The sequence below is a fragment of the Botryllus schlosseri genome, chromosome 7 (assembly GCF_051294905.1).
Source record: "Botryllus schlosseri isolate E-star chromosome 7, Bs_hap1, whole genome shotgun sequence".
In the NCBI taxonomy this organism is placed as follows: Eukaryota; Metazoa; Chordata; class Ascidiacea; order Stolidobranchia; family Styelidae; genus Botryllus; species Botryllus schlosseri.
Genome location: NC_137242.1, coordinates 23,785,902 through 23,813,273, shown reverse-complemented (window position 1 = coordinate 23,813,273; position 27,372 = coordinate 23,785,902). Strand labels below are relative to the sequence as shown.

Here is a 27,372-nt window from a genome sequence, read left to right as displayed (position 1 = left end):
GGTTAGATTATAAAGGGCGCAACTATATTAATATCAAAAATGAAGTCGCATTGAATCGCGTGCAGCGGAGACAAAATTTCAAGATTAATTAAAATGTCCCAAAAATTCGGGAGTTAATTCGTAAATTAATTTTGCATATCGACGACCGCAAGTAAATACCAACTGAATTACGTGTCGACGGCCACAGGTTGGCCACCCCTACCCTAGACCATGTAAATTAGAGAGTGAAATACCGTTCCCCTACGCCTTTTCCAATAGAATGATAGACTTTCTCGGCTAAGCAACTACTCATCATACCGGTCTCGTATTATTATTTAGACATACGTATACGAAGTCACCTTTTCGTCCTTATATAAACAGGTGGGACTAATGGCCCCGGGTTCCACAGGGAGGCGAACAGTCGGAAAGTTGAAAACTCAAGTCCTCCAGGTTTCACTAACAAGCATTACTTCGGATTTGAAACATATGGGTTAGGCAACCGCGTAACGAATCTCATTTGCAATAACATCAAAGATTTCGAAACATCACACTTTGTGTTTGCGGGAATATGATTTATTGAAGAATTTTAAATTTGGGGTTGAAAGACATAAAATGCAGTATCTGAAATTGAAAACACGACATTTAGCACTAGTCTGGGTGTAGCGGTGAGCTGAGACCTTTTTGATCTTATGCAACCTGTAGGAGAAAATTGTCTGCGCTTCTGAATGTAGAACACACTCTGCAACATATGAGAAAGTTTCAAATTGAATTCTCCAACTAACATAATTACAACACGAAGAATTAACTTTGGCCATACCAGCACTGTTCCATTTCGTAGCGGATGGATACCATTCGAATCATGGTTAGCTCATATATTGATGGCACTATACATAGTTCTGACTATATATTTACAGCAGACGTGTTATATTGGCTAGTATGGAATTGTTGGAAAGAGTGGAAACGTATTGAAATATCTCGAGTACGCGACTATTTGCAAGAATACTAGACTTATAAACACAGGGGAAATGGGGCACATTAAATACAGGGGCAAGATGATACATCTTGAATATTTTGAAAACCCGAGATGAAGAATAAACATTTCTTCGATGACTTAGTAGTGTCATATCAGACGTAATCCCGAGGCTGCTTGCTTTCGCCTGGATCGGTGGATTTATGAGAAAATAACGAGTTGTTCAATTTATCTAACTTACATAAATTTACATCGCCATCTTTCGATCATGTTTTCGGTGGCTATAACTTGTTTATTGTGCTTAAAATTAGTACACAGCTTTGTCACAGCTATTTTAGTCGCGCTATGCACTACTGTTAGCGCAGCATTTTCATTTTAAAATTGGTTGATGATTTTGTACTGAAGACGTGGAGGAGGTACATCGGGATAATTTGGTAGGAGAACAATGGATTCATTGATATCTAAATGAAGATGGTATTTTATTTTTCAATCAACAGACGAAAGAAAGAAACCTAGAAGCATGATCGTCACCCGCACGCGCTGAAAATATCCACTGAAATGTCAATAATAAATGGTGGACATTAGGTTATTTTACTTTCCCCTAGTCAATGGGGGTCGGCGATCTTCGAGCGATCTTCATGCGAGTTTTGTTATGATTTCCAAACACTTTGAAACATAAATATGAACGAAAACTGGTCTTTTACATCCACTTATCAGTTCTTTTCTTCGAGAGTTCTCACTTTTTTAATTATTGCGTTGGTATATATTTTAATGCTCTCTCATTTTTCCCTAGCGCTAGTTTCCTTGTGCCCCGTCTATGGGGCACTGCGGGACAAAAAAGTACGTTCTTCAAGTGGCTGTACTTTCTTTCGTTCGTATTTTCGAATATTTGTCATTGAAAAGATGCGTTTTATGTTCGTTCATCGTTTCACCAAAGTTCATTTGTATTTCCGGATTCGAAATAAAAATCCCTAATTCCCTAAATCCCTAATTCAGATTTGAACTATCAAAATCCTGGCATTTCGGGCAAGTGCCAATCCTGTTAACCCAAAGGTCGTCGTCCGAGCCGTCGATCCTGATGAAGATGTTTAAAAAATGCTTCCGCTAGCACCTCTAACTCCCTTTTGACCTTTTAGTCCGGTACTACCCTTTTGTCCGTTGCTACCCTTTTCACCTTTTTGTCCGATACTACCAGTTTGCCCATCCCGGCCCTCTGGTCCAGGTACTCCGGCATCACCTTTATTGGAAAAAATCAACTTCGGTAAGATTTACCGGCGACCAAATGCGGTGGCGGGTAGAAATTCAACCAAATGCGCGGCGGATATGGGTTCGAACGCCGTCAACTCCAGAACTATTACCTAATTGTATAGTATTCATCGGATTGTTCGTAGAATATCGTATATGAAATAGGTTCGGCACTGCTATTGGAAGATGGGCAAGGCATTCGGCATCACGAAAATCCAATATAGATTGTAAATTCGTGGTAGGCCTGCTCCGCAGAGTAGATTGATGACGCCAAAATTGCTTAGAAATTGGCTCAGTTCCCTAAAAATTAGGTTCCATGCAGAAAGGTTTTCATTGAATCTGGACTGGCGAAGAATCAGCTTTCAAACACAAATCGAGATTGTGGTTGGAGGCGGCGTGATTTTTACCGATGATCGTTGGATGGATTTCAATTAGTTAAACCAACCATTCAATTTCACGTTTTACCGAGGGAGTTTAGATGCTAATACGTGTAGCGTGGCGTGATTTACCAGCAGCTAGTCAGCCACTTCGACCGTCTGCAAAATGATGTGGCCAGACTGTGCGCTTTTGATGACGAGACAATTCCTGGGCAACCAATATCTTGCTATAGCTCAGTGCTTTGGATTCGAAATACCAAATACCGAAGTTTCTGGAGGATTCGAATTGGATTTGGAGTTATTATACCTTACGTCGATTTGGATTTGGAGTGTGGCATAGAACTTCATTACCGGTAAAAGGAAGCACTTGGATTTATATATCATACGAAATGAATCCTTATTCAATTCTTGATCTCGAATCCAGATCGGAATTTCAAATTACAAAAATCCGGGCATATGCGGCACGAATACAATATATAGAAACAGCAACCAGGGAACAATTGGAATGATTGATCAGGATTCACGGTTACATTTGTTTCACCTTTCTGCCCTTTCATTCCGGTTTCACCTCTGCATCCAATTTCACATGTTTGACTTGTTGATCCTACGAGTCCTTGATTTGGAATCTCGTAGTATATACCGCTCGTACTAGCGGGGCAGCACCTGACTTTTTCTGGAATGAGTGTCGTATTTTTGATAACATTTTCCGTGCGCTGGTGGAAAAGGTGCGTGCAAAAAATTGAAAACGGGTAAGAATTCGGCAATGTCGCTTCCAAGATAACTGATCTATTTGACAGGACCAATTGCTATGTGCCGGGGGCACTATCCCCTCCTCGTACTAATAATCTTCTAAAATATGAAGTAGTTTTGACATAGGGTATCATCATATTTATGAGTGAGATCAATATTGCAACTAGCCGAAATAGCGGCTGTGTTTCGCAGAGGTGGTCAAAGTAGTCACCGTCGCTACTCAAGTAGAAGTAGAAGTAACGCCGGAATTTCTACTCAAGTAGAAGTAGGAGTGGTAGTTCACAAGTAAGTAAGTAAGTAGGTATTCTACGCTTGTTCTTGCCTGCAAAACTGAAAACTGTCCAGTAGAAGTAGAAGTAATCTAACATCACAACTACTTAAAAAGTAGTATGAGTAGGCAAAATCTACTTCAGGTACTTCAAAAAGTAGAAGTACTTCGTTACTGACAACCTCTGGTGTTTCGGTAACTGAAATCATTTCACAGAATTGCAGTAATTAGTAGTATCATTAACCATTCTCCGTTGTTCGCGAGGATCCAACTTCCGATTACTGCGAAAAATATGGGACCCCTCGACCAAATCTACGTTTTAGAATTACTTAATTGAGAATGCTGGTCAGACCTTCATTTGACACTTCAACTGGAAGTAGTTTCGAGATGTCTTGTGGACTACTACGTCTACTTTAAATTATCAGTAGTAATTTATGACGTTGCTCGGACTAACACGCGAGTATACCAACGTTAAATACTTTGATCAGCTCTAGAGGCAGAGAGGGCTCAACTTCTTTGCCCGGGCCTACTATAGACCGTATCCATGCAGTTTTGAAATTGATGATAAATAATATTGTGTCAACTAGGACTGATTGAGTCTGAGGTGTCAGGAAAACTGACACCCTAACGGCGGTCGAACCTAGTACTATTCAGTAGAGTGACCTAAATACTAGACGATGATGAATGAAATCTCCTGCAATAAAGCCAGAACCTTTACCCCCTTGCAGGGTTGTAATTAAGTCATAAGGCTCCAAGTCACAAATCAATATAACTTTTATAGTTTTGACTGGAGTCAAATCGAGTCATTTTCAATTTACCACCGAGACAAGTCCGAGTCCAAGTCAGCGAGCAGAGGGTCGAGTCCGAGTCATGGTATTATGACTCGAGTCCGAGTCCAAGTCATTGTGTTGAATTCTCATGCTCAGCTTCCAGTTAAAGTCTTGTTAAACCTACTTTATATAACTTTGTTTTGGTGATATCAAATGGTTTGTATTTATATTATACTAATTTTCCTCACTTTAGCAGAGTCTGGTCGCATTTTAAAGTACCAGTACCAGTGAACTAAAACCCAATAGTGTGGTTACTTTACTATTCTTCGACATTACAATGAATTGTCAATCTTGGCCGTCTGAGTCTGGATCGAGTCATATGACTTGTTGTCGAGTCATGCACGATGACTTGAGTCCAAGTCGAGTCAATACACAGATTGACTTAACTCGACTCGAGTCATTTCAGTATTTTGAGAAAATGACTCGAGTCATCAGAAAATCGACCTGCCTGAATAGGAAGAATAATGTTTTGGGTCGCTGTATTTTTGACTCATTGGCTCACATAAGACAATGTTTCGTACTCGATACTAGGGCTGGGCACAATGATTCGAGTACTCGAATCTGAATCGAGTATTAATTTTGATGATTCGAGTCGAGTAGTAAAAGACGATTTTTTCGAGTACTGAAATTATACGCTTCTCGCCACTGAAAGTTAATTTATCAACGAGAATTATAGTTTCGATACTAATTTTCACTGTTGAAGCCTTGAAACCTTGATTGGCCATATCGTAGCATACGAAACATGAAGTACAAACCTACGAACGTTACTGGAAATGGGACATTTTCGATGTCATGATCATCTCACTATATTGTCACCAAGCGCAATGAAATCGGTATGGTCGAAAAAATACCTAAGTATCTTTAATGTGATGGATAACAGGAATTATATTCTTTGTGGCTGTATTAAAGGTACATAATTGAAATTTGACATATAACATTCTGTTATGACGTCATAATGAGTGGTGCTCGATTACTCGACTCGACTCGAAGCATTTTACGTGATTCAGAATCGAATCACTCAGGTACTCGATTTTGCCCAGCCCTACTCGATACCCTGACGGAGAGAATATCTTGGCGGGTGAAAACTGCCGCACTTCGACAATGTTTGTTTATGCTTCAATGTACAATATACAATCGTACATCCTCGATGAATGATTCTATGGTAGAGCCTTCTTCATCGACGTGTTGACCGGAATTTCAGGTGTACTTGAATTTTAATTACGGTGCCAGGTCCCGAATGTTGTGCAGAAATATTTCGATACCTTTGAATTATTGACACTTAGCACTTCCGATGAGCTGAAAAAGCATTGCTCGCCATTGTAAACACAAAAAATGAGATTGAAATGGAGCTGATGTTAAGCGACCTATATTAGTTAGATCACCACAAACAAAACATATAACGTTGTCACATGATATTTTTATATTTCGTACCGACTGGCGAGCCTCAGTGTCCCGCAATGAATATCTACCATGCGGTTTCATGTGAGCTATAAGCTACTGAGAAACCGATTCTGTGATATTTCATAACGCTATTCGAAACGCTGAATCTCGTGAAATTCAAGTTTATTCAGAATGTACCAAATCAATTGCCCGTCGCAATTGCCGCAAATTCAAAACAACTGGGAGCCACTGGTCTGTAACAACGTTCCAAATCATCTCAACCAGATAGAGATAAACTGAATTCAAGCAAATATTAAACACTTTTATAGAGGGTTGCCATACGTCCTCCATTAGGAGGATTTTCCCTCCATTTTCAGGTTATTGAAAATGTTCTCCGAGGACGCCGAAATGTCCTTCTTTTTGGCCATTCCTCCTCCTTTACAGCTAGGATAATGGACAGATTCGAGTGAAAATTGGCATAAATGACGCTAAATAGCAAAGACGCCATTCGAGCGGGAAATTCTGGGTTCGAACGAGAGTGACGACATCTTTTTTTAATTTTATTTTAATTTTTGGTCGACACCACTAAATATAAGTAAAACGTGTGTAAACCGGGATTCGAACGAAAGTGATGACATTTTTTTAGTAAACTCACCAATTTTACAGCAAAAATTGCGAAACCGGCTGTTTTCAATTTTGATCAACTAATTTTTCTGATTTGGTAAAGGTGTCACCCTTTCCCGATTCCAAAACATGGTAACCCTAATATTATACCGTACAATAAATATCAGATTATGTATTCAGACACTTACTCTCCGACAATTTATTCTTTATCTGCCCAACGTCCGTCTTCATAAGACCCATGTCAGTGTTAAGCTGCGCAAGAATGGGAATGCATGTCAGATATTGATCAGCTAATCAAATCAGCGGCTCCGTAATTTTTATCCTATAAAGTAATCAATCCTCACATAATATGCATTGCGATTCCTGGAACATACATTGCTTATGTCGAAATCACAATGTGTTAATATTCGTGTTACGAGTCACTTATATATGTCAACAAATATTAGCCTCCGATCTCTGTGTCATTTAGTTCTGTTTTTTGTTTGTTATGGTGTACTTTTCCACATTTATTTATTCTTGTGTTTGGGGCAAATGTATGTTACACTTGAGGACCTGGTGACTGGGTATTATTACTATTACAACGTATAGTAATAGGTTAAGATCCGTATTTTCCGTGCCACAGTCGAGCAGGTTCTCCTCTACGGAATTGAGGCACTCACGCTGACAGAGAGGCTGGCTAAGACGCTCAACGCCAACTACAATGCACTCCTCCGCTATGCACTCGGCACTCACCACCCATAGCACGTATCCACAAATGCATTGCGCGAACTCAAGAGAACGGTCCCATACCGCTTGCTGGCAGCTGAACGACGCTTCCGCGTAATCGGTCATCTGGTGCAGCATCAAGACAAGCAACCATCCGCCGCCATCATCAACCACATGCCCACGGAGCCGTGGCGCAGAGGTGACTGGAATCGAACAGCATGGCGCTCGACAATGGAAACTGATTTAGCACAACGCAGGCTGTCGCTTGAAGACGCCCATGACCACCTACGCTGGAGGCACATAACACGAGCTCAAAACTGAATCTTTTGATGTTCTTTTGTTTCCTGTTTTCTTTTGCCCTTTTTATTTAATTTAAAATTCGATATGTAAGTATATATCACAACATAAGTAAGATTTATTTCAAATGTCTACATATCTTCAGGTAAATGTAACGTGTTCACATATATTACCATTTCAATTTTCTTATGTCGCAACGCTCCAGTTGAAAATGAGATACAGCATCACCGTATCTCTTAACTTCTTTACTACTGTCACTATTAGGGCGTTTTTTAGTCAAGACAACATTATTTCATGAGAAGATTTTCAACGTGCCTGTCGTTTACTCGTACGATATTATACATTTTGTGATTAGTAAAAAGTGTCCGCTTTCCCGGATCTTAAAATATGGTAACCAGGGTTGTAACCAAGTCACAAGGTTCCGAGTCACAAGTCAATCTCACTTTTATAGTTTTGACTCGAGTCAAGTCAAGTCATTTTCAATTCACCATTGAGTGAAGTCTGAGTCCAAGTCCGCTAGTAGAGGGTCGGGTACGAGTCACAGTATTTTGACTCTAGTCCCAGTCCAATTCATTATGTTCACTGTTCGGTTTCCAGCTCAATCCGGTTTAATCCACTTTTTCAATTCTGTTGTAGTGATTTAGACTTGCTCGTATCCAAAAACGGTAATTTTCCTCAGTCTTAACAGTTTCTGGCGCTATTTTCCAACTATCAGGACTGATAGACGGAATACTAACAGTGTGGTTAGTTTAATATTCCTCGTAGTTACGATAAAATGTCTGTCTTGGCCGTCCTAGTCTCGAGTCATATCCCTTGGTTCGAGTCATATGACTTGTTACGAGTCATGCACAATGACTCGAGTACAAATCGAGTCAATTCAAAAATTGACTCGAGTCGAGTCGAGTCATTTTACGCATTTGAAAACTGACTCGTGTCAAGTCGAGTCACCAAAAAATCGCGACTCGAGTATGACTCGAGTCATTACTACCCTGATGGTAACCTTATATAAAAGTACCCCAGGTGGTATTCATGATGTTACGACATCTATGGTCATTTCACACCAGGCAGATAGTTCTACTTATGATTTCTGACATGCCGGTTTATAGCACTCAAATGATTATGTGAATGGGGGCAAATATCCTATCATAATATTAGGCATCTTGTAGGTTACATTTTTTCAAGATCCAAACACTTCGCCGTCTCAAATGAGAGTAGTTATATTATTTACATAATAGCGTGATCCGTCAAGTAAAATTATTGATAATAAATTTAAATCTCAACTGTACTGGATTTATTTCAGTTTTGCGCAGGCCTTCATGTTCTTTTCGTGCAGTCACCGTCAAATATCAAGTTAAAATTCGAAAATTTAATCAAAGTTGCTACAATTGATGTAAAATTATACTATTTCACAAAAATGATCACAACGTAGAGCGGATCATCTCAAACTGGGGTATGCGCTATAAATCACGGGGGTATTGGAGCAGCTTCCTTTTTCGGGCACTGTGATGGTATATGTGAAGATATTAAACCCAATTAGTGCCTTACGGTCGGAAATTCCTTTGGCTCAAGTTTTTTGAAGTTATACCTAGTTAGGGCTTCAAACCTTCAAAAAGAGTTTAGAGCATTGATTCCCAAGCGCGGCCGCCAGTTAGCCTTCTTGCGGCCCCCAAAATATATTTAGAAATCGATTTATGACAAAAAATAAAATTTATATTTATAAAATACTCTTGGTTGGCTTGGCCTCTGTAGTCTTTAATTATAGAATTGCAGGAAAGTTGTGAGTATAGACTGCTAACGTTACGTCACTGCTGTTTCAATGCAATGTGCCCTAACTTTCCAGTTTGACGAGCAGTAGCTATAGATATAAATAGGTATTGATAACTTTCTAAACCCGAGGAAAATCCTGAAAAAATGGTAAATTTTTCCCACTTCATGGTCGCTTGACTAAAAAAGAAAAAGAGGCTCAACTCCCGGAAAATACAATTTTCCTTTCACATTAACAGGTGGTTGACTGAAAAAAGGTCAACTTTCCGGTCCAGCTCTCGAAATAGCCGCCGTAGCGTTCCTACAGTGCTGACTTAATGTATATCAGTCGAATTTGGCCCTATATGTAACCAGAATCCTCAAAAAAGAAGACAAAATCTCAAAAAAGAAGACATTTGGGCGTCCTCCGAGGACACTTTTATAAAATAAGAAAAGAGGACAAATCATCTTAAAAGAGGACGTATGGTAACCCTATATCATAACTAGATGTGCCACACGTGATTCACTGTTGAATACGCCGAGATGCATACTGCTTAGCCGGCTAAAAGCCACATAACTTGTAGTCCTATAATCAAGGCCGGAACTGCCGCACCCCAAACCCCCCAATTGAGGGGGGCCGAGCTCGAAGGGGACTCAAAATTATTTCGTGAATTAGCATAAATAATGGCGTATTTTCTGAAAATTCATGCAACTTTTTCAAATATTTCACGCGCCAGGCGCGATTTCAATTCGACACATATCTTGATTATTGGCTACTCTTCCCCAAGAAAAAATTCGCAAGATTTATAGAAATGGGCATATCAGCGTTGGCCATGACCGCACCACAACGCACCAAGACATATAAAGTTTTAGGCCATGTAACATGTGACTCCAAGAAGTGTGTCAGAACGATCGGCAGCGAGAAAGCCTTGGCCGTAAAGGATTGCTTTTATGCTGACCAAAAACTTCGAAATACCAAAAACTTCGTTATATATACAAAATACATATAGGTTTAATTGCCCATATAGGCACCTAAATGACTGGCGCCGAATGTTCTTGTCTTGGCAATCTGAACCTCACAAGACAAATACCATCCCGCAGGAAAAAAATTATATGCCAGTGAAGAAATACCAATCTGAAATCGTGTGATCTTTCAGTTTAGTAGGTTTGGGCAATTCTGCATTTTTTGATATAGCAGACAGGAGGTCATCATGTAAAGAAGTCATACCTAGGGGTCAGCCCGCCCGAAGATGTTTAATTTTACGAGGTCTGCAGTTTCAAAGACACCTCTCACTCAGCTCTACCGGTAAATCTGATTACGTGGGCAAAGCGGACAACCATGCAATTCCCGATCTTATTCACCGATTTTATCATGAATTATCGAAATATTTGCGCGTCGCGCTGTCTCACTAAACAGTATACAACTCTAATTTCGTGGCAAAAGCGAACAACGTGACGCGGGGGCAGTTTATCACCCTATGGGAGCCCGGGGTCATGACGAAGTGCTGTTACGTTCTTGCCAACGGGTATACCCCCGGAGATGTCTAATTACTATTGAAGGGACCTATACCTTTTCAAACACACCTCACTCAGCTCTACCGGTAAATCAGATTACGTTAACAGAGACAGGATGAAAATTGATAGCAATACATGCAATTCCCGATCATATTGACCGATTCAGTCATGAAACAAAAGAAATTTCTCGCGCGTCGCGCGTTTAGGCGAGAAAAGCTGATTCACTCAACGGACACCCAATGCCGCAGATAAGTAGCGGTAGACAGTGTACAGTTTTGGAATCTCGCCAGGGCAATAAAACTATACTCCGAAATAACTATGATGACTGTTTGGGTCCGTTTCATATAGCCGTAGTATTCGTGCGGCCCCGACCGCACTCTGAAATTCAAAATTTTACCCTCACACCGAAAAAGTTTGGGAACCACTGGTTTAGAGACAATCATACATTCTTGACATACATTCTTTTGAAGGGCTGCGCCATACACTCACGTAGGCTATATCGAACGGCTACTCAGTAACAAAAAGTTTGACAACCGCAGTTACCTTCGCAGTTTCGTTTGCGAACACAAAGTTCTGAAATATCGAGGTTAGCACGACAAGCACGAACGGGAATGAATTCTATGAATGAATCTATTCTATGTAATGAATAAGTCCGATCGCAGATCGCAAAATAAATTCACAGATTTCAATGAACATAAATTCGAATATACACAATCAGACTTTTACCTGAATAAAAAATATGAGTAGTGATATCGTCATCAATACATTGTATACGACCACAATTGTCAATAGACAGGTTTTAGAAATTTGAGTTGGGCGTAACGGATTGCAAGAGGATTCTGAATGATCTGCTGCATCCTTCGCTGATGCTATCGGTTTTCCTGAAATGTGGGTACAGTTAAATTTGCACAGGAATATACCCCAATGGATAGCGTATAAACTTATTGTGACATCAATCTAATGAAAGCCTACCTGGCATTACTCCGTTTATCGGTGGATTGTCATTGCTAGACGCGGACTTCAAGTCTACGAGTTCGTAACGATGTTGGTCTGTAAAGATCCAATGTCGTTAGCTTGATAATATTAGTCCAGTGGTCTCCTAATAGTCGATTTCGGCGATGGGGGAATCTGGTCTATTCGGAAAAATTTGATTAATATTGAAAAGATTTTGTAGTGTAGAAGGTTTCCAAGGTTGCGTCTTCAAACCGTTTTGTCCATCCTTCCAAAATCTAATACACCCTTTTGTTCGAATAATTCCAAAATTCAACACCTCATTGACATATCGTGAATCAACCAAATGGCTGTGGACGCTACTTAGTGCTTCAGGTTGGATAACAGGAGGGGATTCCGAGCAGCACCGTAACTGCCGCACCCCCAACTTCCCAATTGGGGGGGGGGGGCGAGCTCGAAGGGGGCCCAAAATTATTTCGTGAATTAGCATAAATCATAGATTATTTTTTTTAATTTTTGCAATTTTTTCAAGTAGCGCGCGAATTCAAGTAGCCATTTGTCTTTATTATTGGGTATTGGGCCATTACCGCGGCACGACCCACCAAGACACACAATCAAGTTTTAGGCCATATAACATGAGACTCCAAGAAGTGTGCCAGAACGATCGGCAGCAAGAAAACCTTGGCCGAAAAGGTCTATGCCCGTATGCTGACCGAATACTTCGTTATATATACAGAATACATAGAGGTTTAGTTGTCCATAGGCGCCTAAATGACTGGCGCCGAATGTTCCTGTATTCGCTATCTGAACCTCACAAGACAAATACCATCCCGCTGGGAAAAAATTTATGCCAGTGAAGAAATACCAATTTGAAATCGTGTGCGTGTCTTAGTTTAGAAGCGTACGTTTGGGCGATTCTATATTTTTTGATATAGCAGACTGGAAGTCACGAAATAACATAACGTAAAGAAGTCATATCAACGGGTCCGCCCGCCCGAAGATGTTTAATTGTTATTTACGTGCCCTCCCGTTTTCAAGACACTTCACTCAGCTCTGCCGGTAAATCTAATTATTTTAGTGGAGAGGACAATAAATTGATAGCATAATATACATGCAATCGCTGTCCTGATTGACCGATTTTATCATAAATTATCGAAAATTTTCGCGCTTCGCGCTGCCTCACAATACAGTACAGATGATTTCGTGACAAACGTCAACAACGTGATGGGGGGTCGTTTTGCACCCTATGGGAGCCCAAGACCCACGTTTTTGGGGGCCTGACGAGGTGCTGTCTCGTTCCTGCCTACGGGTATACGCCCGGAGATGTTTCATTATTACACTGGTCAACAAAATGAAAAAATATTTTTTAGGCAGAACATCTGAGAGCCGTTTCTGGGGTTTTTGAGGTTGCTGATTACGAATATCACATTAGTTTTGTCCGATTGGCTCTCCGTCAGAAGATATTTATACCCCTAAAAAAGCCCAAAATTACTGTATTTACCCTTGAATATTTCACTTGGTAGGAAGAAAATCGTAGTTTTTTCTCATTTTATTCTGCTCCCAAATGGTTAATTGACTATGAAGACCCTATATCATTCTCAGTCATTCTATCAATATTAGCATGGCATGATGCGAAATGCTTTTTAGATGATCACAAAGCACCTAACTACAAACAGTTGGTCCGAAAATTCTTATCTGCATATGCATATCGAACACTTGAGCACAAACATGAGCATAAAAGCTCACTTCCTGTTCAGTCATCTTGATAGATTTCCTTATCATCTTGTGGATTAGCAAGGGAGGAGGTTCTACCAAGACATCAGAACAACAAACGAAAGATACCAGGGCAGATGAGATGAACCATTGCACATATTATGTCAGACCATTTCCGGAACCTTTCAAGAAACTGCACTAAATAGCTTACAGGCGAAAATCGTACAAAAAACAATTTCGATTTAAAATATATCAGTAATATTGCATTCCAACTGATTATTTCAAATTTATAATAGATGGTTGACGAAAAACTGATGGGATTAATGCCACGTTATTTGAGTATCTAGGTAAATACTTATATACATGACTGGAGTTTAATTATGTGCATGATATCCGTGAAAGTCTGTAACTGTGATAAATCCATTACCCCTAAATATAGTGTTGTTGCTGTATTTTGATTTAAAATGGTCTTCTATGCGTAAAACTAACAAGTAGATTGAATTTCTAAACTTTATAGTACGACTAAGCCTATTTTGTATCTAGTCAATACCGCGAAAATGGGAGATTTTGGTCAAAATAGCCCCATGGGTTATCTTCACAACAAGAGCCAATATGAAAAAAAACAAGCTCATATTCGGAATCAGTGCCCTTCAGAACCCCCAAAACCACTCTTACTTTGTCTGACTAAAAATATGTGTTGACCAGTGTTATTGAGTGGTCCTACCTTTTTAAACACACCTCACTCAGCTCTACCGGCAAATCTGATTACGTGAGCAAAGAGAAGATAAAAATTGATAACAATATATATGCAATTCCCGATCATACTGACCGATCTCAAACTCAAACCAAATTCTGACCAGTAGAAGTGGAGTTATATGAGTTTTTCGATGATAATTCTCAGATTATCTTTGATCGGTGGATAATCCGAGAAGTTTCAACGAAAAACTCACATAATTCCGCTTTTACTGGTCGGAATTGAGTCAAATTTATTTTGTATTGTCTTTGAAGATAGCTCAACAATTTCATGGGGTTGGCAGAAAAATTCCAAATTTATTTTTTTCATTTTTCCTAATAAATTAAAAATTTTAATTGGATCTGCAGAGTCCTATACTTGTTAGAATTGAACCAAAGTTGATGTGCAGCGTTTTTTTGGGTAACCTGACAATTTAATCAGTGAATGGCTGGAATCTGGGGAAAAAGTTATTTTTGAACAGCCTTGAGCACCATATGCATCTAGTAACTATTGTTCAAAACTTACACAAATTTTAGAAGACTTAGGTCAGAACGGACCTCGACGGTATGGTGATTATACAATATACATATACCCGAGAATATTCGAGTTCATTTCAATATGAATATACTATTCCATTGTATATTGAATTTCTGTACCTCCAAGAAGTTATCAATATATGACTATATGTGGCCAGGTACAATGCATCTGTGCTGTTGCATCAAGTGGAAATAAGGTGAATGATGCATAACATATCTTTCGCGTGATTACTAAAGGAATGGAACTAGGCCGACGGCAATGTCTGGAAATACCGTAGTGAAGAAATGCGCGCCAGAGATTTCACAAATGGAGAAGCGATGACGCGTAATGACGAGTGATCTCGATGCTATCTGCGGCTAGAGTGCAATGGAACGTTAGTGCACAAATCTTTCTTATTTGCGAAAGCGTACTCTCACGAGCAAATCTCACCGAACGTACAGCTCAGTGGTTACCAAACTTCCCTACGACCTTTCCCGTGTTAGAATGAGACAAGCATTGACTCGCTTTCTATCAATGAAATTTACTGAACGTTGTGACATTTTCGACCCATTCGTTATTTCCGCTCCCTTGTCCGTCAAAATTATTCCAAGGGCAGCGATAACGCTCCCTTGGTGGATAGCTATACTTTAGCTGATACAGTGGTGCAGTAGTAGAGGGTTAAGGAAGGAATTATTTTTATTGCGATTCAAATACTATTTCCTGCGAAGTAAAACTATTTTACTTGCAATTTATAATTGCTGGTTTCGATGCAAGTGAACTCGTTAGGTGATCTAACTACTAGAGTGGATAACATTTGTATAACAACGTAACCTTATAACACATCAGGTGCATGAGTGTTCGTCACAATTAAATAACTAGTTCCAGAGTACTTATTACCTGTTTCTTTTATAATAACATCCTCGTAAATGTTTGCAGCCACGTTCTCCATCCTATTACGTAAATGGCACGATCTAACAACTTACAATAAACAATGGGGCATTAATATCAGCAGGCGGTCCTGTGGCATTATGTGCGTGGGGACAATGAGGTTAGATTTCAATTGTCGTCGAGTCAATATTATAAAACTCTGAACCAGCGGCGTACCTTCCGCATCCCCAAAACCCTGGAAACCGCAACATCGAAGGGAGACCCAAAATTATTTATCAGTTCAACAGTCCATCCAACAAGTCGCTGCTGAAGAGATTCGGTTTCCCAAACATAGAAGATATGCGGAAACTAGAAATCACCAAGTTTATGTATCAGTTCCACTGCGGTCTTTGTCCCGAATATTTCAATGACTTTTTTACCTCGGAATCAAAAGCGCACACGTACAACACACGCTCGTCCACGTCGTCCAAATATCATATGATCGACCGAAAAGATCAGCACTCCATCAAATATGCCGGACCTGATGTGTGGAACAGTATCCCGCCGGCTATCCGACAGTCGACGCGCATGTCCACATTCAAGTCGAAATACAAGCAATTACTACTAAATGAATACTAGTCCATCCTTAAGATTACCGGACCATGACTGACCTATCGATCCCGCCTTCCATGACATGCCACCCCATTATTGTCGCTTGCTTTTTTCTATACTATCTTCTTTACTTTTCATTCAGTGTGCATGCCTCCTCTTTACATCGCCTAGGCCAGTGGTTCTTAACCTTGCCTCCAGCGCCCCTGATGATTTTGAAGGGGGCGGAAACGCTCAGGGGGAGATATGGGGGCGCTGGACTTAGGGGGCGATAGGGGGCGCTGAAGAAAAAAGCCGTAGATGATGTGGTAGTAGGACACATTCTTGATGAGTATTCAGAACAAGTTAACATTCCACAAAACATGTAAACCCCCAGATTTTTGGTCGCGCTAAGCGCTACATATGTTTACAAAAATGTAGTGGGTTCATATTCATATGAAACGAATTGGGCGTACTTTTAGATTGCCAATTTCCCGTTATTTAAAACACTGCCGCCACACTTGCTAGGGTTATTTTCAACGAAATGTTTCGAATTAGGTATTATATCCCGCAGCGCACAGCGTGTGACAATCGAAGAAGGATGCGCTGCATATCACTTTTGATTGAGAGTGACTAAATTTACTACATATACTTGTATTTGTACTTGTATTTATACTTGTATTTGTACTTGTACTGGGTACATTACTAAATTCAATGTGAGCAGATATATGTATCCAATTCTCAGTTGACTTACTTATAGTTAAACAAGGCACTAAGACAAAATCCAATACCAATAATTTCCCCGCATTGCCAATCACCGATATGAATTCGAGAGGGTTCGAACCACTGGGTACGAGACCTAACCCGATTGTTGATATAACAAACTTGATTTGACCCTGAATACACCAGACGCAATCATCATATGGTTTAATATAGTCGAATGGTCCTCGAGCGCGTTTAAAGCGCGAAGTATTTCCAATACCAAAGTTCCAAAAAGATGTTGAGCGTAAACTTGAATGTATATAAGTCTAATTGTCCATAAGTGCTTAAATCGCCCGCGCCTAATTATCATGTCGTCGCAATCTGCACCCCACGGACAAATTAAATCCATCAGAGAAAATTATTTGCCAGTGACGAAATACCAATTTTGAATAGTGTGCTTACTTCAGTTTATTACTTGTATGTGTTTCAATAACTTTTGACTATAGCGTACAAGAGGTAACAAAATACCATGTAACGATTTAATTGTACCAACGGACACGCCCGAATATGTTCAATAGGGCTGTTCAAAAATAACCTTTTTTTAATCTTGCTGGCTACGTGATTAAATCGTTAGGTTGCCTTAAAAAACGATGCACACCAAATTTGAATTCATTCCAACCAATATTCGCGGGTTTCGTACAGTTTGAAAATTTTGAATTTGCCCAAAAATGCAAAAAAAAAATCAAATTTTTCTGCCAACCCCATGAAATTGTTGGGCTGTCTTCAAAAACTATGAAAAAGAAATCTGACTCAATTCCAAGCCGTAGAAGCGGAGTTATTTCAGTTTTTCTTTGATAATTCTTGGATTATCTGCCGCAATTTAGGCAAATTCAAAATTTTCAAACTGTACGAAACCCGCGAATATTGGTTGGAATGAATTCAAATTTGGTGTGCGTCGTTTTTCAATGCAACCTAACGATTTAATCAAGTATCTAGCAAGATTCTGGCAAAAAAGTTATTTTTGAACAGCCCTAATGTTCAATTATTAGTTTCGTGGCCTTGATTTTTCAATACTACAGCTCACTCAGCGCTACTGGTAAATCTGATTACGTGAGCTGCGAGGATACAAAGTTTATAGTGACATATATATGCAATTACAACCTATTTCATTCATGCACTATAGAAAATATTGGCTCCTAGGGCGACCAGGCCACATAAACTTTGCTGACCAGCGAAATCGCCCGACGGGTTGTTGGGGGCCAAGCCCTCATGATTTTGGTTTATCACGATATGGGTGCCCGAGACAATCGGTTTTGCGAGGGCTGACGAAGTGCTGTTACAGCCCTCCCTCTCACCTATTGCTATTATTACAGTCCTTACAATATGAGGTGGGGGGCGCTGGAGCACGATAATTTTTGAAAGGGGGCGCAGGAAAAAAAAAGGTTAATAACCACTGGCCTAGGCCAAGGTGGGTGTCCGATTTCATAGACTACTCCCAAGTCCCTTCGACACCTTCCTATCTTTCATTGGATCGCATTTCTGTGGTGTATTGAACTGGTAAAATTGCTAATAAACCAGTGAATGAATGAATTCATGAATTCATGAATTCATGAATGAATGAACGAACATGTATTTGAGTATTTTAGAGCATTTTTCGTTGGTAATTATTTCTAGAACTATACGCTGGCGATGCAGCTAAGTACGGTGCGAGCTTCTAAAACGTTCTGATTCATGTCATCAAGGTTCTTCATACACACGAACGCATCACGTCACGTTCTACCAGGAACCTATTTCAAACACTAATTAATTTTTGCCTCCCTGTTTACGCCCAATTCTGAATACTATAGTCGCAGTATTATATGCGTTATGTCAGTTAACAGAATCAAACTGTGAGATATATAGAATGTCTCGTGAATAAAATGCCTGAGTTAGTTTTCAAGTCATACTATATTCAACTTCGCAATTCCGAATCTTTCGGATGAGCTGAGCAGTAACCACGTCCGTTATGTACGCTACACTGTTTATATAATGAACAGCGATATCGCAACCTAAACAGCTTCGGTATGGATGCACAAAATTCGGTCATAATGAGCTTGACTGACAACGCATGTATAATGGCCTATGTAGTGTGGGAGTGAAACTAGCTCATGCTATACGATATTTGAATATCTATGTATAACACGTATATGAATCTATCTTGGGCTGAATGCGAGTCGGTCTCACAAAACCACAAACGCACTGAAGTTTTACGAAGGACTAATGTACTTAGTGAACCACATTGACGGAGTTGGGTAACAAATTTCTCTAGCACGTTCAAATAATATATCTCCTTTATATGCAGAAAACCTACCGATATTGCAGATATAGAAAAACAACAGTTGTTTTCATAGAGTTTTATTATCCCACTTCGCCTTCAGGCGTTGAGATAATAAGTGAGATGCTCCGTCACGTATCCACCAATTTCCCATTCAACGTACTCACGTAGTACACATTTGGTGACCATAAGAATAGCAATACTTCCACAATAACAATACAGCGCTAATGAGTAGGCTGTCAAGTATACGCATATGCGGTCGGCGCTGCATACCCTTTGGGCAGCATTTCAGTCGATGAACGTCGCTTACATTCAAATAGACTCCCATAGTTATTGGCCTGGAGTTAATACCGCCTTAGCGGACTTCTAAGCAGAGTTGTAACCAAGTCACAAAGTTTGAAGTCACAAGTCAATCTCGCTTTTATAGTTTTCACTCGAGTCAAGTCGAGTCACTTTCAATTCACCACCGAATCGAGTCCGAGTCAGTGACTACGGAGTATAGAGAGGGTCGAGTCCAAGTCATTGTATTCACTGTCTTGTTTTTGGTTTAATCCTGTTCACTCCACTTTTTTCAACTCTGCTCGAGTGATATAAAATGTTTCGCTTTCATAATATCGTAATTTTTCTAAGTTTTAAGTTTCTGGCCCTATTTCTCAAGTATCAGGAATGATAAACGAAATACCAATAATGTAGTGACTTTACTATTCTTCGAAGTTACAATGAAATGTCAGTCATGGTCAAGTGCAAGTCGAGTCAATACAAAAATTGACTTGTGTCGAGCCGAGACATTTTACGCATTTGAAAAAATGACTTGAGTCAATTAATGATTCGAGTTGTATGTGACTCGAGTCATTACAATCCTGCTTGTAAGCAACATATACAGTCCGTCATATCGTCTCAATAGTTTAGAAAGAACATGACACCAAGTTTGTCGCGATCTAGGAAACCTTCATACGCATATGCATCCGCAAATTTGGCACGCATAAGAGTATGCGGTGTTATCCGAGTGTAATTGTTCATTATGTAACCCTACACCCTGACGATGGTACTACTCGAACTAAAACATTATCTGCATCACAGCATTCATTTTGTTGCTTCATCACTCGGACCTTGCTCAATCGCGTAATTAAAGTGTCGTCTATAATAGCTGAATATATCCACTCATTGATCGGATAACGCATTTCGTGCCTCTTCACTCCAATTTATCAATACGTCGAATTCATCCTCCTTGCCCAACACCTTCAATAAGTATTGTGGTACGTCATTGTATGTCCCACAGCACCCTAGTATTTGGTGGCAAGATAGTGAAGGCACGTTAGTGGTAGGCTACGTACCACATAGCTGCGGCCGCGGTCGGCTCCGGAATTGCTACGGAAGTGTTGGCGGTTTATCCAAGCCCATCCTCGACGTTTGCTCTGAGTAAACGGTCATTACATAAGCCTGAAACGAAAGTGGGCCGAGTTACAAGTCCGTAGATCAGCAATCATAATAAACAATATCGGCGTGGTGTAAAATGACGAATGTATTCGTGACGCCAAGAACTTAACGCAACAACCTTGATTTCTCAATATTTTTGGCCGAGCTTTACTAGCAAACATCAATCATAATTCTGTTACCTGCTACCTTATTAGAATTAGTACTGTCTAAATTGATCTTGAGGTGAGCGATCCTGCTTCATAGTGGAAGAATGGTTTCGATTATATATTTATTATTCCGATGAGTTTATTCCCTGGTTGCAATTTAACTATCATAATACTGATAGTCCGCATATTATTATTAACAATTATTAATAAATAATTAAATAGGGTGTGCTATCAAGGTCTTACGTTTATATTAATAATTAGTAATTACCTGTATATTTTACCTATTATCACAAAAAAGCCTTGGTAAGATAAGTGTAAGTCACATGACGTCATGTTGCTAATACAAAGCCTACATTCCAATGAAATGATATATGAATGTACTATACATGATACCTACCGACGACTCAGTTCACATTACGTCGTGCTTCTGAAGTAGCCTACATATTGACTTTTTAAAGGTCCCCAAATGTATCAACTGGTGCAATCAAATGCTATAACAATCCCATGAAATCAATATCTTCCGTCGCTTCGCCAACAATTTCGACGAGGGTCTAGGCCAGACCGGACACTTAATTCCGCGTCTAACTATTGCTACATTGATATTGAGCAGAGTGAAAAACTGGTTGCTATACTTGCTACCGATATTACCCCATAAACAAATTGTACAGTAGCCAACACCTCAATCGCATGAATTTAGTTTATTATAATTATACATTGGATATATCAAATTTAAGATGGATCCCGTACGTCCGTATATTGGCCAACGATGTATTCATAACAATATTTCATTGTTTGGTTGAATATGACAACCTACCTATATTCCTTGACGACCCACATGTTCTGTATTTTGTTGTTGATGTTGTCTGATGCGGGTCAAGCTCACAGCAGACAGTCACCAAATATTCTCAAACGAAAATAGGAATATTTCGGCCAATTTGGTCCGATGATGAAATGCAAAGAATTTCAACCAAAGAGGTTATAATGAGGTGAAAATTGTAAAATATGAAAAAGGTTCACAGTGCAGAACCTACCAAGGTTTGTTTGTGAAGGTGAACGTCTGCATTTCAAAGGTTCACACACATAACCTCACGTTCACACCATTCGATACTATAAACCTCTGAAATATGGAGGATAAGCAGAACCGGCGTTGCAAGCCACTTCGATTGATATTTTCACAGCGGTGTTTGAGGAACTGCGACGCACGCTTCCTTTTCAAAAAGGTTTTATTATCATCTTCGTCCCTTTGTATTTCGCCGAATGCGTGTGTGCTAGGGATGGTGTGAACGTGAGGCTCACGTTCGCGTTCTGTGTGTGAACCTCGGAAATTTAGAGGTTCGCGTTCACAACAGAACCTTGGTAGGTTCTGCACTGTGAACCTTTTTCATGTATTAGAATTTTCACTTCATTATAACATCTTTCGTTCAACTTTATTGCATTTCAAATGCAGGCCACTCTATGCATGGTGCTGCCAGTATAAAAAAATCAACACTAAACGAGCATGCACCTTGACAATCTCAAAAGTTTTACTTGCTTTGATACAAAAGTTTGCTCGAAATATCTAGCTTACCGTTTGTGACTATTTAGTGACTCTCTGCTGTGAGCTTGACCCGCAATCACATAACAGCACGAGTATGCGTAGTCAGCAAATGATGCTTATTCAACCAATCAATGAGATTGATATCGTTTACTGTACCATTAAAATCAAATCCGTGCCATTGAGGTGCTGGGTACTGCTGTATAACTTGTTAGTGGGGTAATATCAGCTGCAAGTATAGAAACCCGTTTTACACTCTGCTCAATAGCAATGTAGCAATACTCAGACGCTGAATACATCGTTCGGTCTGGCCTAGACCGTTAAAGGATCGAGCCTATATTCTCTGGTAAATGCTCGTCGAAATTGTTGGCTAAGCGAATGAGGATATTAATATCATAGGATCATAATATCCTTTGATTGCCTCAGTTGATACATTTAGCGACGTTTAAAACGACAATATATATTTCAGCAATATGGCATTATGTGGCCCGAGTCGTCGCTAGATATCGTGTACAGTGTATAGGGATGTTGTGAACGTGAGGTTCACGTTCGCGTTCTGTGTGAGAACCTCGGAAATTTAGAGGTTCGCGTTCACAACAGAACCTTGATAGGTTCTGCATTGTGAACCTTTTTCATATATTACAATTTTCACTTCATTATAACATCTTTGGTTGAAAATTATTGCATTTCAACTGCGGGCCACTCTATGCATGGCGCTGGCAGCATTAAAAATCAACACTAAACGAGCATGCGCCTTGACAATCTGAAAAGTTTTACTTGCTTTGTTGCAAAAGTTTGCTCGAAATATCCAGCTTTCCGTTCATGAATATTTAGTGAGTCTCTGCTGTGAGTTTGACCCGCAATCACACAGCATCACGAGCGAAATACATAGTCAGCGAATGATGCTTATTCAACCAATCGATGAGATTGATATCGTTTTCTGCTGCAAAAAAATCAAGCAGGCGTACGGGGTCAATCTTAACTTCATATCTTTACTGCATTATTAAAACCAAATCCATGCGATTGAGGTGTTGTTAATGGGGTAATATCGGTAGCAAGTATATAGAAACCCGTTTTACATTCAGCTTAATATCAATGTAGCGATACTCATACGACGAATACATTGTCCGGTCTGGCCTAGAACGTTAAGGCGTAAGCTTATGTTCCCTGGTAAGTCCTCATCGAAATTGTTGGCAAAGCGACGGAGGATATTGATTTTATAGGAGTATCATATCCTTTGATTGCCTCAGTTGATACATTTAGCGACGTTTAAAACGCCAACATGTACTTCGGCATTGTGGAATGATGTGGCTCGAGTCGTCGCTAGGTATCGTGTACATTAATATAGGCTATCACAGGGGTGGGCAAACTTTTGAGCTCGCGGGCCGCATTCAACATCTGAATCCATTCGCGGGCCGCACTGTATAAAATGGGGATTATAAACCAAAACGCAATATTGATATTTGATTATATAGTGAGGACATGGAGATAATACAGTTATGCGTATTTAAAACAAACCAAACAAAACATTGCATTGATGATATCGTACACGCGTCAGAAACATATATAGTGGTGAGATCTCATAGGCTGTAGGACCTCAATAACCAATTTGTCAAAACTATAGAGATCAAAGTCGGTTGAGCCGATTGTTAGAACAGGATTGAAATTTAAATCTGAGACAAGCGATCTGCTCATTGATTTGCCAATTCCACTTTTGGTTCAGTTCCAGGACAGACAATGCTGACAGCATCCATGTTAGCATCAACACGCTTCTACTATGTGTGGATAAAATATAAATACACCAATTCTACGCATACAGACAACGAACCTACCTAAGACACGCCTGAATCGTTTTTTATCAGCACAACACTGAAATTATTAAAAATGGAGTGGCCAATCTGAAATCCCTCTCGTGATCCAAATTATTTCAATCTCGTTGCAGCTAACTCGCTGTGATATTAAGTATTTTCCTTAGACCAGTGGTTCCCAAACTTTTTAAGACAATTATGGTGGTGAAAGATCTTGCGCCTCCTTATCGTCATATCACAAAACGCAACCAGGTTGCTAGCAAACCTAACGGGTAGTTTGATGGCATGGAAGGTTACGACTGTGGATGAGAGATTTGTAGATGTAATTCTGACTAAAGACAGAGCAATATCATTGAACTGGATGTAAATCGCGCGGAGCGCGAAAATTTTTTCTGTAAAGCGCAGCTTGGCGCCTCCCTTCAGATGCTTTCACGTCCCCAGGGGGGCGTGCGCACTAGTTTGAGAATAACTGTCTTAGAATTATCATGGTGAAATATACTAATAAAAAGTTAATCAAGTCACTGCATTAATTCGGCTTTTAGTACCCATTTTATCAATATTTTTAAAAAGTTTTTTCAGACTCTCGCGGGCCGCACAGAACGGTGTTGCGGGCCGCATGCGGCCCGCGGGCCGTAGTTTGCCCACCCCTGGGCTATCACTTCATTGAAAGATAGGGTTGGAATTAGCAATATGACGTCACGTGACGTCATGAGGTTCACGTTCGTGTTCACACAGATCCTAGCAAAAAGGTTCGCGTTCACACGAACCTGAACCTTTCAGAGGTTCACACCATCCCTAACAGTGTACACACTGTGTCAGATTAATATAGGTTATCAGTTCATTGAAAGACAGGATTGGAATTAGCAATATGACGTCACGTGACGTCATGAGGTTCATGTTCGCGTTCACAAAGAACCTTTCAAAAAGGTTCGAGTTCACACGAACCGGAACCTTTCAGAGGTTCACACCATCCCTAGTGTGTGCGTTGACTATCGCCTCTGCCAATTTGCTTTACGAAGCACCTTACAGCCAATGATCCGCCGGTAAGAAGCGGCTCAATGCCTGTTTTCCAAAATAGGCCTACCACCAGCAATTTATCTGGAAGATAGCGATAGATGATTACATGCGGTGGCGATAAAAGTAAAAAGTGACCGTAGGTTCTACTGCTGAAACCAATGGGTTGAGATCCGATGAAAAAGCGCACTCAGAAAGTATGGAAAGACAAGAAAGAGCCGCGGAAAAGAGACTATCGTAAAAGAAACTTTGACATCGGACACTAAGCCAAGGTGAATGCCAGTTTAAGAGACCGCAACTGCAACCGAAACTGGTAGTTCGTCACCCTCCTATCCGTTCATTACATCGCGTTGTGTCTTATCGCAATGTACATTGTGTGTTTCTTGTTCAGATGAAAATATGATATGGCGATTATTGATTGAGTTTCATCCGGGCCGAGGTCAACTGAAGATTCCTTATCTAAGTGTTGGTGGTCGATGTAATGCTCTCATCGCCAATTCATGTCTTATAAAGTAGCCTAAAACGAAATGTGGATTTGTTAAAAGACAGTATCGGTCTATACGTCAGTCAGCAAAATAGAGCAGATCAACTATTCGGATTGATGCACTTAATAACTACCAGATTTAAACGTTACGAAATGTATAATTTTCACCATGATAATGTGCCATGATGCTCTCGTTCCAGATATAGAACGATGCCGAGCCATAGGAACCGTGACGATAAATGGTCGAACCAGTGGCCTGCTGTGGCTTGATCATGTCAGTTGTCATGTCGATGTCGACTGTGTTAAAAATGACTGGGTAAAGTACCAGGCTCAATCATGTTTGGACACCAAGAAATCAAGCGCAATAACGAAAATTCAGCGATGAAAGTGGAAGTAGCCTACAGAAAACCATTAGGTATCAAAAATAGAGAAAATCTACTGGAGTCTTGTGACAAAGTATAAGTAGGGGAGATGTGGTACCGATGAAACACTGGGACCGAAAATACTTGAAAAATTATCTGAGATAATCCCATGATTACAGTACGCGACTTTGTCTACGAAGGCATGCTGGCAGAATCTTTCCTCACATGCAAAAAACTTCGACCTGTGTGAGTTATGGGGACTGTGACAAATGATTTACGTTTTAGGGGGTGCAAACTAAATTTGGATCGAGATATACATTTTTCTATATCTCCTTCCAAACTAACAAACCTGCAATAACTTTTGGTGTGAAATATAGGGTTTGTATCAGGGTATATTATGGCACATATTTTTTGAATCAATACTATCCTCGAGTGGACTATTTTTAATTCAATAACAATATTTATAGGGTGGGGGACCTATGGTACTATAGCCAAATCAAGCAAAATAGCTGGACCAACTAATCACTTACAACAGAAAGACGCCTACATATATAGAGGCAGTAAATCATAGTTACCTGTGATGTTTTATCGCTATTACGAGGAATTTGAAAGTCAAAATTTCGATTTTCGGGTAATATGTAAGTGGCATTAATTTTGCAAGTTTCGGTGGAAATCAAAACGTGATTTTATTCCAACATTTGAGTTGATATAATCTATTTTATTCGAGTAGGTGATGACGGAACATTCTTCATTCGCATACAGTAGCTTAGATTATAGTACGCAACAAAACAAGCCGGAAGATTTTAGTTTTGAGCGTATGACGCATAGGTCCCATGGTCATGTGCCATTGGACCCACCGGGTGGGGACCGATGACACGTCCGAGCAACAAATTTTAAACGTTTATAAATATTTTTTGAAAAGGAGGATATCCATGTAAATGTCCGCGATAGTTAGAGCTTGAATCAAAGTGTTGAGACAGCAAAAGATCTGCTATTCTCGGCTGAAGATTTGAGGGCCAGAGATCATTTTGCAATTTTTGATCCATCGGTATCACATCTCCCCTACTTTGTAACTGACCACTCCAGAATATAAATCGTTTATCTTAACATGGTCAATATATATACCTAAATTCATAATTTCTTCTATTGAAGATCGCCGCAGGTTTGCCCTGTATCAGTCAGTGATAATACAGGTCGATGTGATTTACAATTCATTAGTCATGTATAATACTGATTCACAGGAGCTTAAAGCAACTTTGCCTCGGCTTGGTGCTGTTATTACACTGTTTGTATGTGTTAACAAATGCTTAGTGAAGCCAATAATATATCACGGAAGTAAATTCTGTATTTGTTATCGTGGTTTGCATGAGACATGAAGCTTCGTCCGGGTAGCATCGATTGTAAGATATTGTGCAAGCTCTATAACGGTGCTTGTTTATCAAGTGATGCATTTCTAAAATAACGTGGCTACAACCACACGTATCCTCAGTAGTAGCGATGGTTCGAACGCTCAGTTCACT

The 27,372-nt window shown here is 39.9% G+C and overlaps 1 protein-coding gene and 1 long non-coding RNA gene across 3 annotated transcripts in view; both read right to left on the bottom strand.

The window, feature by feature from the left end:
- LOC145443014 (uncharacterized) overlaps nucleotides 1-27,372 on the bottom strand; it is a 301,527-nt gene that overhangs the window by 114,754 nt on the left and 159,401 nt on the right. The gene's annotated exons all lie outside the window — the stretch shown is intronic.
- On the bottom strand, nucleotides 295-16,688 carry LOC145443298 (uncharacterized). 2 transcript variants are annotated; one of them, XM_080321286.1, is made up of 6 exons: nucleotides 15,494-16,688; nucleotides 11,656-11,733; nucleotides 11,404-11,564; nucleotides 6,612-6,648; nucleotides 3,113-3,244; nucleotides 295-2,186 (listed from the first exon to the last, which is right to left on the bottom strand). In XM_080321286.1, exons 1-6 carry the CDS (start codon nucleotides 15,543-15,545, stop codon nucleotides 2,038-2,040), a joined length of 609 nt encoding a protein of 202 aa, XP_080177412.1. In that variant the 5' UTR covers nucleotides 15,546-16,688; the 3' UTR covers nucleotides 295-2,037. The 2 variants fall into 2 exon arrangements, with proteins under 2 accessions (XP_080177412.1, XP_080177411.1); XM_080321285.1 differs by having other exon boundaries at nucleotides 6,612-6,675; nucleotides 11,410-11,564.

Bases quoted from the DNA above. Each gene is read 5' to 3' on its own strand.
- LOC145443298 (XM_080321285.1), bottom strand. From the start codon at position 15,545: ATGGAGAACGTGGCTGCAAACATTTACGAGGATGTTATTATAAAAGAA. The intron at 11,734-15,493 runs GTAATAAGTACT...GGATCTTTACAG, and splicing joins TGTTATTATAAAAGAAACAG to ACCAACATCGTTACGAACTC. The intron at 6,676-11,409 runs GTAAAAGTCTGA...ATTCTTGCGCAG, and splicing joins TACTCATATTTTTTATTCAG to CTTAACACTGACATGGGTCT.